This window comes from Xyrauchen texanus, chromosome 46 (assembly GCF_025860055.1).
Source record: "Xyrauchen texanus isolate HMW12.3.18 chromosome 46, RBS_HiC_50CHRs, whole genome shotgun sequence".
Classification (NCBI taxonomy): Eukaryota; Metazoa; Chordata; class Actinopteri; order Cypriniformes; family Catostomidae; genus Xyrauchen; species Xyrauchen texanus.
In genome coordinates, this window is record NC_068321.1 from 16,186,478 (window position 1) to 16,204,071 (window position 17,594).

General features: G+C 37.9%; 1 protein-coding gene across 1 annotated transcript in view; it reads left to right on the forward strand.

Annotated features, from left to right (window-relative positions):
* LOC127638050 (uncharacterized) overlaps positions 1 to 17,594 on the forward strand; it is a 37,686-nt gene that overhangs the window by 3,134 nt on the left and 16,958 nt on the right. The window contains 10 exon segments of the mRNA XM_052119387.1: positions 139 to 163; positions 268 to 358; positions 677 to 789; positions 897 to 960; positions 2,690 to 2,753; positions 2,857 to 2,881; positions 13,719 to 14,028; positions 14,568 to 14,708; positions 15,290 to 15,349; positions 17,266 to 17,593. Of these exon segments, the coding sequence (XP_051975347.1) occupies positions 139 to 163; positions 268 to 358; positions 677 to 789; positions 897 to 960; positions 2,690 to 2,753; positions 2,857 to 2,881; positions 13,719 to 14,028; positions 14,568 to 14,708; positions 15,290 to 15,349; positions 17,266 to 17,593 (1,221 nt within the window).

Here is a 17,594-nt window from a genome sequence, read left to right on the forward strand (position 1 = left end):
TGCTTATTCAAATAAATTCAATGTAAATATTAAGTATATAACCTTATATAACAATAGCAGTACTATCAATAACGGAAACTTTATCATATAATTATGTCTAATCATTCTGTTTTCATTTTCTGTTTCTGTTTTTGTCAGATCTATGATGCCAAGGACCTCCCAGGTTTGTATCAACCAAACACTTATTTTGCTAAATGGAAAATTGCAAAGTTGTGAAGGATAAAGTGTTATTGAAGGTCATGCATCTACATGTATCTCTTACACCAGATGTAGAGCCCTTGCCACATATACCAGTTGTAGAGATGTTGTCAGAAGATGAGCAGTCTGAGGTGGAAACCTCTGCTCAGTTTCCTCCTAAGTAAGTGATGTATTATACTTCGCCATTCTATTAAGCACATGCAATGGGAACTCGTTTGTGAATTAGGTGCAAATTAGGTGCCTCAATTGCATAACTGCGCAACCACCCAGAATACCATTACATTGTGTTTACTGATTTTGCACGGGCAAGCACCACAAACATTTTCAGAGACTGTTAAAAACTAGTTAATATTTACTCATTATAGTAAACAGCCTTGCTGTTAACAAGAAGTTTCCACAAAGTTGTCATGTAAATTTGTTTAATGGACTGGCAAATGGTCTCTAAGAAAGAATTTTGCTTTATTCAATGTGTAAACAGAGTAATTAGCTGGATAAAGAGTGGCTTCCAGAACGCTATGCCTCAACATGTGATCAGACCTCCAAATAATTCCACAACATCTTCACCGAGGTCATCACAGTGCTCAAACAAAGGTATCAAATGTGTTCAAACATTACAATACTGAAAACAATGATATTATACCTGTTTCGTTTTTTCCTTCGTAAACAAAAAAACAAAACATTATTTTTTGAATAAACAGCTTATTCGCCTCCTCCAGAGTCAATTACCAGCTTGACCAGTGAGGTTGATTTCAAAACAACCAGGTGAGTCATATGCCAAAAATATATTTTATATATATAAATAATATATATTATTATTTATATATATAAAAATATATATATAAATAATAATACAAAAAAAATTGTATTTTTGTCTTGTATTCTAGTAGACATTTCTAAATATCCAACCCTTTAAAAATTAATCACTACAATCTTGACCAACACAAAACAGGTATCATTTTAAAGCTTAGAAGCTGTACTTTACTATGCATGTTTGCATTATGAACAAGTGCTTTGAATTTAGCAGACAAATTAGAAGTGTTCTGTTTTGTGATTTATTAATAATTTTGCACAGCACAATTTATTGTAATTGGTAAAAGCATCAAACTGATCAAATGTTACATACTGTTTGTCGTTGGAAAGCTCTCAAAGTGTAGAATACAACCAGCCTATTTGTTTTATTCACAGACCACAATATAGCAAGTAATATTGTAGCTAAGTTTATGCATTTGACATCCATGTTACATGTAAAAAGGTGTTGTTATATAGAAAGTTTTTCACTTATAACTTTATGAAAACTAAACAAAACAAAAATATCTTTCTTTCTTTGAGTAGGTGATTATCTTTACACACACACAATGTAATCAGATGCATAGATCATTAGGTAATCCACATGAAGCACAATGTGCACACAACACATAATGTGCTATCCTACTTAAAACAAGTTAGCTTTCCTAGATCAGATGACTTCATCAGCAATGTTGTAGTATGTTGTCCAGTTATGCTAAACCAATCATATTAGGATTCCGATCGCTGCAACCAGAGGTAGAAGTCATCCAAATATGGGCAGAGAGGATAGTTCACTCTAATTACATATGGCCATCAGGAGATGGCGCCAAGTACGTGACACAGACTCGATGGCTCAAATGACAGAATGGAATTGAATGAGATGTCGTTAATCATGCCTGCATGTTTTATTTGTTTGGAGAGGCTTTTGGACACTTGGAGAAATTTTAGGACACGAAGTTTAAATTATATTTGCAATGCTATAACTATTGATTGCTTTGTAATATCAACACAAATTTTACTCGGTTACAAAAAATAAGAAAGATAGTACATTTTTGGCTCAAGTTTTTTAGTCTGAGACCCTCAGAATTTATTATAATCTACATAATCAGAATTTGTTATTAAGTTGTCTTTAAAATGACACCAAACACTTGAACCGCCTTGTTTTTATTTATTTATTTTTATTACAAGACTTTAATTTTGGGTATGCCACTGAAACAAGAAATGTTTAAAAACTCCCTCAGAGCTTAAAGCGTTAATGCTGTATGAAAAGCTAAATGTATTGTTACATATTAGATATTTATGGCCTTTAACGTATATCCTAAATCAAGTTTATTTTTCTTACCAATACATGCATACAAATATATATATATATATATATATATATATATATATATATATATATATATATATATATATATATATATATTTCTTGTTTTAAACACCTTAGATTTATGCTTAACTATTCATCTATTTAAAATATTTACCAATGAGGTAACTTATTTCAAGATACAGTATATTAAGATTTACACCATTTTGCTTCAATTCAAAGTCCATTTATCTTGTTTTAAGTGTGTTTAGATATTTTTACTGGAAAACAAGTTAAAAAATGCTGATTACGAAAATATTTTTTTTGTAATGTTCTCAAGTTAATTCCTTTTGCAACCTTTTGTCCCATGTGTTTTTGTTCTTCACATATTGTTTTCAGTATGGTGGGCAGGATTGTTCACGGTCTTGGCCTTTCACTGCCACAACCAGTGCTGAAAAACAAGGTAAGTCATGTGATAAATGAGGGTCAATGCACTTATATCGTTTCAAGTTCCTACTTCAAGTTAATAGTTCTGCCTCCAGACTGACTCCATTTCTCTCCACCAGGAGGATGGTGAGATTGCGCAAAATGGTGAGTAAGATGTTCCTTTTTCAACACTGTTTACATGTTTCATAACAAACTCCTGTAAATTCTAGTGTGGTTTCAGTAGAATATAAAAACATACATAAAGATCATTGCATGGGTAACAAAATGACCCACTCAGGGATACAACAAAATACAATTAGAAAAATAAAGAGCCTCCATGGGCAGCAAGCACATTGGCTCCTCAGGGTAAACGGTTCTATTGCAGTGTAGAACAAACTCGTAACTTAGTCCATCTTCTCCTTTTGTTACATGGGGAGGACACTGAGAACCCCTTAAATAAAAGGAGAAAGAGAGCTGTGAATGAGGAGGAATCTGTCACTGTCACAGAGTTCAGAGAGCACTGCAGCCATAAATAAATAAATAATATTTGTTATACAATTGTCATGGCTTGTTTTCCAGTAAACATTTCCAAGCATTCCTGTTTTTTGTTTTTTTTTAATCCATGCAGCACATGGACACAAATAGACACAACAGAAAATGCTAAATCAAACCACATGAACTCACTTTCCCCCCGAACATTGACCCTCCCCACCACCCAACACACACATGCACCCCCGTGGTTAAAAGCCAACTGAACAAGACACAAATAGACAATAAATCAGCAGAATATTTTTTGAAACATAAATACAACTTTTTTTAAAAACACTAGTCTCTTTCCGCTGCCCCTCCCCGAGAGCCTGCCCCATTTCTTGATGTACATATCCAGATTTGATATTCTGGATCCTTTTCAGTCAGGCTTCAGAGCTAAACACAATACTGAGTCTGCTCTTCTAAGAGTAGTAAATTACCTTTTACTATCTGCAGACTCTGTATTTGAATCAGTATTTGTATTTAAAGCACTGCATGGACTTGCTCCTTTTTATATTTTAAATCTTCTTCATCACTACTCTTCTCATAGAATGCTCAGATCCTCCTCTCAGCTGCTATTGACTGTTCCAAATTCACGATTAAAAACCAAAGGTGATTGGGCCTTTTCAGTTCAGGCTCCAAAGCTTTGGAACACCCTACCTCTTTTTATTAGATCATCCCCTACTCTATCTACATTTAATTCATCTCTTAAAACATATTTTTTTCCCCAGGTTTATTTGTAACTTGTTTATTTGTAACTCGGCGTCAAGTGAGATGGCAGCGACCGGAGTCTGATAATTTGTCACTGACCACAAGATATTGATGAAACGCCTAATGTTATCAGGAGAGCTGTGGCCCTGAATAAACCCCAACTTATCTATATGTATAAGAGATGTGATAACTTTACTTAATCAGTTAGCCAAATTTTTTGACAATATTTTTACATTTAGCTGGATCGTAGAAATTGGATGGTAACTCTTACACTCGCTTGGATATTTGTTCTTTTTAAGAATCAGACCGATCCGGGCTTGTGAACTCACTTTGTGTCATGGTAGGCAAGGCAAGGCAAGGCAAGGCAAGTTTATTTATATAGCACATTTCATACACAATGGTAATTCAAAGTGCTTTACATAGAAGAGATTAAAATAAGAATAAAAAAATAAGAATAATTGAAACAGTTTAGAATAAAATAAAATACAGTACAAACAGTCGGACACACAGTGGCACAGTGCTCATTCAGTAAATGCACAGCTAAACAGATGTGTTTTGAGTCTGGATTTGAATGTGACTTCTGTAGGAGCACATCTGATCTCTTCTGGAAGCTGGTTCCAGCTGCGGCTGGCGTAATAGCTAAAAGCAGACTCTCCTTGCTTAGAGTGAACCCTTGGTATTTCTAGCTGATGTGATCCTAATGATCTGAGTGATCTGTTGGGTTTATATTCAGTGAGCATATCTGCAATATATTGAGGTCCTAGCCCATTGAGTGATTTATATACCAGTAATAATACTTTAAAATCAATCCTAAATGTAACTGGGAGCCAGTGTAAAGACCTGAGGACTGGTGTGATATGTTCATATTTTCTGGTTCTGCTCAGAATCCTGGCAGCAGCATTCTGTATGAGCTGCAACTGTCTTATGGTCTTTTGGGAAGGCCAGTGAGGAGTCCATTACAATAATCCACCCTGCTGGTGATGAAGGCATGCACAAGTTTCTCTAGGTCTTGACTGGAAACAAAGCATCTAATTCTTGCAATATTTTTCAGATGATAGTATGCTGATTTAGTTATTGCTTTGACATGACTACTGAAACTAAGGTCTGACTGTAGAGACACACCAAGATTCCTGACTTGATTTTTAGTTGTTTGACCCCTAGCGTCAAGGTATGCATTCACCTTGAGAACGTCATCTTTGTTTCCAAACACAATGACTTCAGTTTTGTCTTTGTTTAACTGAAGAATGTTTTGGCACATCCAACTGTTAACTTCATCAATGCATTGGCATAGGGAGTCAATGGGGCTGTAATCGTTAGGTGATAGGGCTAAGTAGATCTGTGTGTCGTCTGCATAGCTGTGGTAAGCAATTTGGTTCTTTCTCATTATTTGGCTCATTGGGAGCATATACAGGTTGAACAGGAGTGGCGCAAGAATTGAGCCTTGAGGGACTCCGCATGTCATGGACGTCCACTCAGACTTATGGTCTCCTATACTCACATAATAACCTCTCCCTTCTAAGTATGACCTGAACCATTTTAGGACCATCCCAGAAAGCCCCACCCAGTTTTCCAGCCTGTCAAGAAGTATGTTGTGATCAACAGTGTCAAATGCAGCACTGAGGTCGAGTAGTACCAGTACTGATAATTTGCCTGTATCAGTATTTAAGCGAATATCGTTTATTATCTTTATGAGCGCTGTCTCTGTGCTGTGATGCGATCGGAAACCAGATTGAAAATTGTCAAAGTATCCATATGGGTTCAAGAATTTGTTCAGCTGATTGAAGACAACTTTTTCAATGATCTTGCCTATGAAAGGAAGATTTGAGATCGGTCTATAGTTGCTTAATATGGTCTTATCCAGATTGCTCTTTTTCAAGAGGGGCTTGACAACTGCAGTTTTCAGGGAGTTTGGAAAACTCCCAGAGAGAAGTGAGGAGTTTATCACTTCTAGGAGATCTGCTTTTAAACAGTTGAACACACTTTTGAAAAAAGATGTGGGAAGTGCATCAAGGGCGCAGGTTGATGTTTTAAGGTGCTGTACGGTTTCTTCCAAAATTTTGCCATCAATTTCTTTGAAATCAGACATAGTAACTACTTTCTCAGGTTGTGGTTTGATTTGTCTGACCCCAGCACAACTCAAGGATGTGCTGATCACCTTTCTGATATTATTGATTTTTTCAGAGAAGAAAGAAGCAAACTCACTGCACTTGCTGTCTGAGAGCAATTCACTGGGAATCTGGCTTGGGGGTTTGTCAGTCTCTCTACAGTCGCAAAAAGAGTGCGTGTGTTGTTTAAGTTGCTGTTTATAATATTCGAGAAGAAAGTCTGTCTAGCTTTGCCTAGTTCCATATTAAAAGCATGGATGCTGTCTTTGTAGATGTTATAATGGACTACAAGTTTTGTCTTCCGCCACATGCGCTCTGCTTTTCTGCATTGTCTTTTCATATTTTGCACTGCTGTTGAGTTTCTCCAAGGTGCTTTATGTCTGCCACTCTTCTTCCTGACTTTCACAGGAGCAATATCATCAATTACACTTTTAACTTTTGAGTTAAAAGAATCAAGGAGAAAATCAACAGAGTCAGCAGATATACTTGGTGTTAAAGATATAGCCTTCATAAATAGTACACTAGTGTTCTCATTTAAGCATCTCTTCTTGACAGACACAGATCTAGCTTTAATGGCAGGAGAGATCAATATATCAAAGAAAACACAGAAATGATCAGACAGTGCTACATCCTTAATAACAATCGATGAAATGTTTAGACCCTTACTGATAAGTAAATCTAGAGTGTCCATGATTGTGTGTGGGTCCATGTACATGCTGAGTCAGATCAAAAGTTTTTAAAACAGTTATGATTTCTTTTGTCATATTGTTTTCTGCATTATCTATGTGAATGTTAAAGTCTCCAGCAATGGCAAAACAGTCAAACTCTGAGGTAATTGTTGATAACAGTTCTGTAAAGTCCTCAGCGAAGGCTGGAGAGTATTTTGGAGGCCTGTAAATAATGATAAGTAAAATGCGTGGAGCACCTTTTAACACACTACCCAGATATTCGAAAGATGGGTAATTCCCAAATGATATTTGCTTACATTGATAGACATCTTTAAAAAGAGCAGCTAAACCCCCACCTCTCCTACCTTCTCTGCAGACACTCAAATAAGTAAAGTTAGGAGGGGATGTTTCATTAAGGACTGTTGCACTACAGCTGTCTTCTAGCCAAGTTTCATTTAGAAACATAAAATCCAGGTTGTATGTGATAATTAAGTCATTGACTAGAAGTGATTTATTTTTAAGTGAGCGGATGTTTAAAAGTGCTAACTTAACAGTTTTTGTCACCACAGCAATCTTAGTTTGGCGTGTAATAGGCACCAGATTAGATGGGTTTGCTGAATGGCTTTTGAAGGCCTTAGACTTTCTATGATGTAATCGAACAGCAATAGAGAAAGATACAGGCACACTGGGTTCCCGCTTGTTTTGTAAACATTTGAGAAAGTTACTGTTATCATAGCAGGGACCCAACACATATCACTGAGAGCTGGTATCAGTTGTTTTTGGTTCACCTTGAGCAGATGGAGGAGGGTGTGAGCCCTGGCATTGTGGCAGAGGTCGAAGAGCTCTCACAGGAGGAGGGGGAGGGCGAGCTGGGCCCGCAGGTGCTTGAGGGGCCTGACATTTTTTGCTTGATATCTGGGGGCTTGCAGCAAAAGAGTGGGATAGTTTGGTTCCAGCATACACCAGTTCTTCCATTTTCTCTGAGAAACACAGATGTGGAGATGCTAGAGAGAGGGATAACGTGTCTGGTGAGAGGGGCTGTAATATGCTGTCCTGGTTTCCCTGGATGTTTTCCAGAAAGTCGTCCTTGGGTGCTGAATCTTGGAGCAGTTCTAATATGTCACAGTCTGTCTGTGGTGAACTTTGTGGGCAGGGCTCAGATGAGATTGTGTCCATGAGCAGAAATTGTTGTGGCTGAGTGGTGTTATCATTGTCCTTGTGTGATTTGTCAACTGCATGTCCATTCAGGTGCTGAAGTGAAGTCCTGTGGTCATTCATACTGTGTCCAGGTGTGTGTGTGCCATTCAGATTGAGTGGATTGGCACACACTGCAGAAGGATGATTGAGGGAGAAGTAGATATTGTCCTTTAGCACTCTTGAACCAAGTTTGTTTGTGTGGTGGCCATCCTGTCGAAACAGTTGCCTCTGACTCCAGAAAAGACTGAAGTTGTCAATGAAGTTCACTTCTTTTATATTGCAGGTTTTTTGCAGCCATGTATTAAGCCCAAGCAACCGTGAAAACCTGTTTGTTCCTCTTGCTGGAAGTGGTACACTGATGAATGTTTGAACTTTCAGTCTTTTAAGTGTTTCAAAAAGTTCATTGAAATCCTTTTTAAGGAGTTCTGACTGCTCTTTATGAATATCATTCTTCCCCACATGAATGATGAGTCGATTTGCAGTCTTATGTTTCATCAGAATGTTCTGAAGTTCCCTGTTTACATCCGAGGTTGTTGCTTGTGGAAGGCAGCATGTAGTTGTATCCCTGCTGCTAATGTTTCTGATTATGGAGTCACCCACTATCAGAGTCCTGGGCCCGGCTGCGCTCTGAGCTGAATGCCGCTGTCTGCTCGACCTTGAGCGCCAGTTCACATCAGTGTTAGCTACTGGCTGATGCAGTCTGTGTTCGATCACATTCATCACATTTGGGGATTCCTCATTCATTAATACTTCAAATCTGTTCTCAAGATGTATAGGCAGTGGTAGGAAACCAGTGTTTGCATTCCTTGTCAGAGCCGTATCTGGGGTAGAGGATGCTACTGCGGCAATATGAGATGCTCGTGACAATCTGATGTCTCGAGTGCCTTTTGGTCTCGCTCCCTGTTTTTGCCATCGATTTGTAAGTCAATCGGTTTGTTTCTCTACACTCAGTATGGCCTGTCGAGGAGCACTAGATTCATGGGACTCACCGGCTGTATGCTGAGGGCGTCCATGACGAAGCTCTGTTGTGTGTTCCGTCTGGTTTGGTGGTCCTGTAAATAACTTTGTTTCAAGAACTGCAATTCTTTGTAAAAGTCTGTGGCAGTTAGTGCAGCAAGTAGATTCCAGAAGAGGCATTTTCTCTTATCCTTTTGAATGTAGGCAGTTGTGTTTTCCCTTCCCTGGAATGAAAACTTTCAGTGGGAGGCTGGTCGGATAAAAGAATTCTGCTTTTTTTTTTTTTTGTAGTAATCCAAGCTTTTGAGCACTGTGCTGATTTGTTTAAGTTAAAATTAGTTAAAATTAGTTGATAAAAGGAGATAAAATATGAAAATATAAAAGCGAAAAGCAAAAGCGCAGAGCAGTAAGCAAGAGCGTCCGAACAGAAGCTGAGCAGGAAGGAGTGAGTAGGTAGAAACTTTCCATTCCTTAATGATTCTGTATAAACTTGAAACAAAAGTGGAGCCAGTTCTGTAGCATAAGATCTAAAAAATTCAGTGGCAAAGCTGTCTGGCCCCAGAGCCTTACCTGTGGGCAAGGCCTTAATTACCTCGACAAGCTCTACCAAGTTTATCTCAGAATCAAGAAAATTATTTTGCTCATTCGTCAGTTTAGGGAGTTCTAATAGTTCCACAAAGTTTCTAATATCTTCATCAGTAGATGAAGACATGGAGCTATAGAGATCAAGATATAATTATTTAAAAGCATTATTAATATCAATGGCAGAGGTAAATATTTCACCACCAGCAGATTTCACTGAGGGAATGGTAGAAAAATACTCTCTCTGCTTTATATATCTAGCCAGACGTTTTCCTACTTTGTCCCCCGACTCAAAGTATGACTGTCTTGACCTGAATAGCCAAAACTCCATCTTCCATGACAAAATAGCGTATCTGTATTTCAATCGGGTCAATTCTCTGAGACCATCAGACGAAATTTGTCACTTCAGCTGTGCCTCGGCAGTTTTAATATTCCCTTCCAATTCCATGAGTTCTTGTGCTTTGGATTTTTTGATGAATGAGGCATACTGTATGATCCAGCCCCTAAGAACCGCTTTAAGTGATTCTTAGGGCCATCCCAAGCCATGCCCACAGACGATCCTGAGCAAAAGTTGGTCTCCATACAAACCTTGATTTCAGCCTTAACATTTGTTGCAATTCAGGATTTTGCAAAAGGGATACATTAAAGCGCCAACTATATGATTTATTTTTCTCCGTATGTGGCAACACCTTCAAACTTATCAGGGCGTGATCTGAGACTAAGATGTTTCCAATTGAGCAGTCAACAACAGATTAAATGAGGGACTTATATATATATTTATAAATTTATTCTAGAATAAATCTTATGGACTGTTGAAAAAAATGTATAGTCCCTACCAGATGGGTTCAAAAGTCTCAAAATATCTGTAAGACCAAGATTTTTACCCATCCTGTGAAGTGTCACTGTTGCTCTAGGTGGCTTACACACTTTTGCTTCACTATGATCAAGGACTGAGTCCATCAAAAGATTAAAGTCTCCTCCCAATATTATATTGTGTGGGGTTCCAGCGGCATGCAACCTCCCTTCAAAATCTATAAAAAGCCCAAATCATCAGCATTAGGTGTGTAAATATTAGCCAAAATCAACCTTTGCCCCTGAATTTCCGCTAAAACAATAATGACTCTTCATTATTATATGACACATTTGAATTGTAGATGTTTACTTATCAATGTTATGACTCCCCTGCTCTTACTTGAGCCAGCACTAAATAAAACGTGTCCACCCCATATCTTACCAAATTTTTCAGCTTCCTGCGGGAAGAAACACTATATCATATTTCTTATGTTAGAGAAAACAAATAACCTTCCTTTGTTTTATGGGGTGCCCCAACCCATTCACATTCCATGTGGAGAGAGACAATCCGCTCAAATGAACATTTTACATTTTGACATATTAGAAAAAATAGATTGTGTAATGACCACATTCTAACATTAGGGCAACAATCAAACCCCACACTTCCCCTAGAAAAAACAAAAATGTGCGCAATAACCCCACGCACGACAGCGCCAACTGGCTTCCATCCCTCTAAACTCAACAGTCAATGTACGTCTACGAGAGCCCCCGCGACAAGTTTGCCATCGGATCGCTCAAGTCTGGTGCTTCTATAAAAATGTTGTGAGACAGAATTACACAATAGAAAATAATCTATAAAACAAACTCCAGCCAATAGGTGGAATTAAAACAAAGAACATGTAGATTCATCCACATAACTGTCCCGAAGGTGTGTTCTTCCACAAAACAAGCTCTAGCCACTAGCGGAACCAGCACACAAAAAAAGCAGTTCAGTTTCCTTGGGCAGTCAAACAAATGTTCAGTGAACCGGCCCAGTCAGCTGTTACATGAGTGCAACACATGACCTAATCACTCCAATGTCTTGCAAGAAATATTCCACAAAACAAACTCCAGTCAATAGGAGGCATAAGCACAATGAATGTGCAGATTCATCCACAAACTGTCCCGAAGGAGTGTTATTTCACAAAACAAACTCCAGCCGCTAGGCGGAACTAACACAAAAAGATACAAAAAAGGTGCTCAGTTCCTCGATCAGTCAAGGAATGTTCAGTTCTCGGCTGCAACATGAGTACAACAAGATGACTTACTCACTCCATTGACTTTATGAAGGACATCGCTTGCTGTGGGCATGTAAATATTTTGTGGCCATCAAGATCTATTCTCAATTTGGCCGGGAACATCAGTGCAAAAGCGACCTTCCTTTGATGTAAGTGTTTCTTGCATTCCTTGAATCGATCACGTTTCACTCTTGTCGAATTTGCAAAGTCTTGGAAAAAGAAAATGCAGTGGTTCTTGCAAGAAAGCCTTCCTTTACTCCTCGTCCCAAGCAATACAAGATCTTTATCGGATGATCTCAGAAATTTGGCCAGAATTGATCGGGGCCTGTCTCCCTCAGCGGATCTCCAAGCCAGAACCCTGTGAGCTTGCTTGATTTCCAGCTTATGGCCTGTAATGTCAAGCAGACTTGGAAAGAGCACATCCAGAAATTTCACCATACCTCGACCTTCTTCGTCTTCAGGAATACCAACAATTCTGACATTATTTCGCCGGCTACTATTCTCTAAGTCTTCCAACTTTTCCCAGAGACGCTCCAAATCTACTTTGGTCGCTAGCGGATTAGCAGCTAATTCCCTTTCCGATGAATCCAGATAATCTGTTTCTCAACCTCCGCCATTCTTGTAACCATATCAGTGAATTTCGTCTCCATGACAGTGATCGATCCACATATTACAGCAAGATCCTCCAAGTCAGCAATGACCTTTGCCAGCAGTGCCAACATGTTCAGCAATTCATGCCAAATCTTCTTCACATCACTGGCCAAACTGACTCCCTGGTCTGCGGCCTTGTCAGGGGTATCAGCTTGAGCAAGTAAATCTCTTTTAATGTCTCCAGAGCCCAAGGATTTTGAATTCTTTGCCATATTGTCTTCCTAGAACAGTTATGGATCATGGTGTATCGAAACTGACTGTTTTATGACATGAAAAGTATTAAAAATGACAAAGTGCGCAGAGCTCACCATTCACACGTCTGAACCTCGCATGGCGTCACTTGACTCATTTCCAAGCATTCTTAAATATAAAAATACATTCCATTTCAGAGAATAGATCTTAAATTAAGTTTATTTTTTTCTCCATAAGCTAACATATTGAACAAAATTTTGTGAGGTGTATGCTTAAAAATAAATAAATAAAATTTGCCAATAGGGTTAGAAAAATTAATTTAATTCAAGATACATTCTCTGAAAACAAGTTTTATTATCTCCTAGTTTTGCTTCTCAATTAAATCTATTATATTTTAAGGATATTTAGATACTTTTACTGGAAAACAAGACACAAATAATGAATAAGACAATTGGAAAGTGGAGACGGATGCATTTGAAGAAAAACGATTCTTGTAGTTCTCTTGAATGACTAGACAGCTATGAAATTGTACTGAATATAATCCTGTACTTTCTCAGTACTGTAAACTACTCTATAACTAACTCAATAAAAAATAAAAAAATTAATAACGTTGATGTTTAAAATCTCTCAGAGGGGGTGCTTGTTGTTTATGGAATGACATTTAGATTGGTATGACTGTACTTGTCTTAAAACTTTTAGGATCCTCATGTGATGTAATTATAATTAATTGTAATACAAGTTTCCTTAGTTGACTAATATCCATAAAAAAAACGCCACTGTACCCACCCAAATTAAATTAATAGTAGAAAAGTTGTTGTTATTTAATCTTTGAGACATGTTATACTAATATTTGATAAACAATATTGTAATACTCATTTCAGTTAGATTAATGTATTGCATAATAAAAGGAAAATGCATAATTTAATCATATGTAAAGTGAGATATATATATAGGCCTATATATATATATATATATATATATATATATATATATATATATATATATATATATATATATATATATATATTTTTTTTTTTTTTTTTTTTAATTAAATGTAAACAAATACTCTGGGTTGAATTCAACTTAAGCTTGTTACCACAGAAAATAATTTTCATTTTCATCATACCTCGATTCGTAAAGACATTGAAGACATGTGTTGACATTTATGCATTTAAAATGTAAGTCTATGGAGCATGTAACTGCATTTCAGTACAAAACATTCAGAATTTTTTTTCAAATGACACATCCTATACTACAGAATCAAATGGTAATCAAAAGTAATATAGTGAAAGTTTAATAAAAAGAAAACGTGAAGGTTCAGTGATGGCTGCATCTTCAACAGGCAGTGCTAAATCGATTCCTGCAGACCTAATTCTTGAGGAGGTGGATTCTGAAGATGAGGCTCAAGCAAAGGAAACATGTTCTGGACGGCCAATAAAAACAACTGTAAACCCTCTGCCATCTCCACAAGCTTGGTCCCAACCACAGACACCTCGGTCACTGGAACAATCTCTTCCACCGAGTGTAACCACACCCTCGCAAGCACACATAGAGCTGGAGGATGCAGAGACCCAAACAGCACGATGGACACCCATGATGGAGAGCATCAAGAGAGAGGCAGAGGACACTGCTATATCAATTATGGAGGAACGGTAAGATGGGAGACCACATACAGTCAACTTTTAAAGTTTAAATGAAACTTTTAATGTCAGACATCCATGCAATTCCTGACAACTTCCACTGACAAAAGGACTGAGACTAGACAAAGCCAAAACTGACATTGATTATAAAAAAAACTGATATCACCTTATATCAGTTTCTAAAAAGAAAAGAAAAAAAAACAAGAAAAGCTTAGTTCACAAATAGAAAATATATAAAATATCAGGAAATTTTAAAACTGTATTTTCCAGACCTGGAAAAGTCACAGAAGGTAATAAAAATGTCTATAGTGATTATACCTTTATTATTAATCTAAATGTTTTACCAGTTACATACTGCTTTTGCGTATAATAAAACTGTCTTGCAAGTCATAATGATTAAATTGATTAAATTAAAATGGAAATTAATTTGTCAAAAACTGAGGAAATACTGGCTCTTAAAAGACACTTTGAATCACAGCTTGATGACAAAGTTATTGAAGATAACCTTGAAAAAAAATGTATTGTATTGGTTATTTGTGGTGCTGTTGCAGGTTGATGCAGGAGCGTCTAGAGATGGCACGCATGGCAGAAGAGGTTGCGAGGCAGACAACAGAGATAGCGTTCAGGGAGTTGGCACAGACTCGGTTTGGCATTCAGACCATTGTGGAGGAGCCAGAAGATATTGATCAAGAGTAATTAATGCAATCACATGCACACCAACAAGGAATCAAATGGGGATCTGTGTGTGTGTGTGTGTGTGTGTGTGTGTGTGTGTGTGTGTGTGTGTGTGTTTGTGTGTTTGTGTGTTTGTGTGTGAGTGTGATATTCCAATTGTAGTTTGGAGGATATGATTAGAAATTAATCTAATTTAAAAAAATTAAAAAAAGGGGGTTTGAACTGGGTGTTTAAAACCAGCATACAAAACCACTGCAAAATATTTTTTTTTCTTTAATAATTTGACTTGTAATCCAATTATTCTTATAGTTATTGATATTGACATATTATATTATACAGTAGAGCAGTGGTTCCCAACCCTGTTCCTGGAGCCCCTAACACTGCACATTTTTTATATTTCCATTTTCTGGCACACCCAATTCAGGTCTTGGAGCCTCCACTACCGTGCTGATGAGCTGAATCAGGTGTGTTTTATTAGGAAGATATACAAAATGTGTAGTGTTGGGGGGCCTCCAGGAACAGGGTTTGGAACCACTGCAGTAGAGGTATTAAGATTTTTAGGATATACACTCACAAGACTCACATGTGTCTGTCACAGATTGCAAGTGCTGCAGGAAGAGGACAGTGAGATGGAAATCATACGGAATCAAATTGCAGAGTAAGACTTTTTCAAGCAAATTGAATAACTTTCAAAAAGCATAAACTCCTTAAAGGAATATTTGGGTTCAATACAAGTTAAGCTCAATCAACAGCATGTGGCATAATGATTACCAGAAAAAAATCATTTTAATGTGCTCAATTTCTTTAAAAAAAAGCAAAAAACTGGGTTCCAGTTATGCACTTACAATGGAAGTGAATGGGGCCAATCTGTAAATGTTAATATAGACACTGTTTCAAAAGTAAAGCCACAAGACATAATCAATATGCCAAATATGCTGTTGGTCCTCCGAGTGCCACCAAAACAGCACCCACCCGCCGAGGCAGGTATCTGCAAACAAGGCATTAGCATCAGATCCTTCATGTCCTGTAAATTGCGAGGTGGAGCCGCCGTGGACTGGACTTGACCAGTCTGTGATGCACATTCCTCCCGTAACCATCATTAACATTTTCTGTGGCTTGTGACACAGTAGTCCTCCTGTCGGTTGTGACCAGACACGATAGCATTTATTGCCCTCGAGCATCGATGAGCCTTGCGCGCCCAACACCCTGTTGCCTATTTGTCGCTCCTTGGACCACTGTCGGTAGATACTCACCACTGCTGAACGGGAACACCCCACAAGCCTTGCTGTTTTAAAGATGCTCTGACCCAGTTGACTGGCCATAACAATTTGGCCCTTTTCAAAGTCATTCAGGTCTTTACTCCTGCCCATTTCTCCTGAATTCAACATGTTGACTATGTGAACTGATTGTTCACTTACCATTTAATCCCAGACCTTGACATGTGGTCTTGTTAGGAGATGGTCAATGATATTTGCTTCACCTGTGAGTGCTCCTAATGTTTTGGCTCATCGGTGTATGCGTGCTAACATGACATTTTAGTGTGATAAAATCCCTTACTAACCTTTTCTGTGTGAAGTTATAGCCAATTTAACAACTTTGTTATGTAACAAACCTTAAAATTACTGTACAAATGACGATTTCAACAACCTTACAGCTCAAATATTACATGAGTTTTAAATGCTTTAAGACATAATGTCCTCAAGTCCAAATAGTGTTCAACTCAAGTTTTATGTGAACACTGACATAATATGTTATTCTCTTATTGTTTCTATTAACTATGGCCATAAATCTACACTGTAGCCAACAGGTTCTTATGATCTTCAATTGATTTGTTGTTCACATAAGAGTGTTGTGTTGTTTCCAAGATGTCATCGCAAAATTAAACTGAAAGTTGCCTATCTTGTGTACCAGCATAACCACGCATCATTACAATACACGCGGTGCGTAATATTTCATATTATGCACTGTCCTAGCAACCACACCGCACCCCATAGAGACTCGCTTTCCCTCCTTTGCGGTTGCTATGGTTACTAATCGCGCCTCTGATGCTTATTTTCCGCCTCACCTCATTTAAAAATGACGCAGGTTCTTCAGTTCCATATTTTTACGATATCGGACTTCGGAACATTTACGACATTCTTATGAATTGCGTCAGCATACGATACATTTGATATCGCGTGTGTTTAAAGACAAGCAGCACCACAATGAACGGAGATCACTGTATCACCTGATGCATTCAGACATTGCGTCTGATTTCAAAGTAAGTTACTTCTGCTAAAATGACGTTGACCCTTGTAGCTAATGGATAATATTTTCGGTTTTTAATATGTTCAACTTTTTAAAACATGGCACTCTTCGTAGTATTTAAAAGAATTCTAGAAATCAAAACAGGCACTCAGCTTTTTGTTGTTACATCATGCATAAACTGTGCTTATGTAAGTTAATGTATAGCTGAGTGATATTTTCTGTCATGCTGTTACAACAGGGATGTTTACTCGCTTATGAATGGTGTTATTGTTAATATAATCACCAATGTCTGTGTTATAAAGTGTCGTATTGTCTGTACATCCACAGGTGTCAATTACCTTTAGTTAAGGAGTTTGTTCCAGAACAACAGGAGGCAGAGGGGGTAACAGACACTGTATGCCCAGCTGAAACCCCTGTGGAAGAGTTCACGCCCCCTTCACCGGCCCCCACACAGGAGGAACCAGAGCCTGAATCTGAACCTGAGCCTGAGCTTGAACCTAAACTTGAACCCAGACCTGAATCTGAAGACTCTCTAGCTGAGGAGCTCCATGAGGAAGAGGAGCCAGAGGACTCTGACGTTGAAGCTGAATCTGCCCCGATCACTCAGCAACCTCAGTTAATTTCCAGCAGCTCGGCATCACAAACGGATACACCGG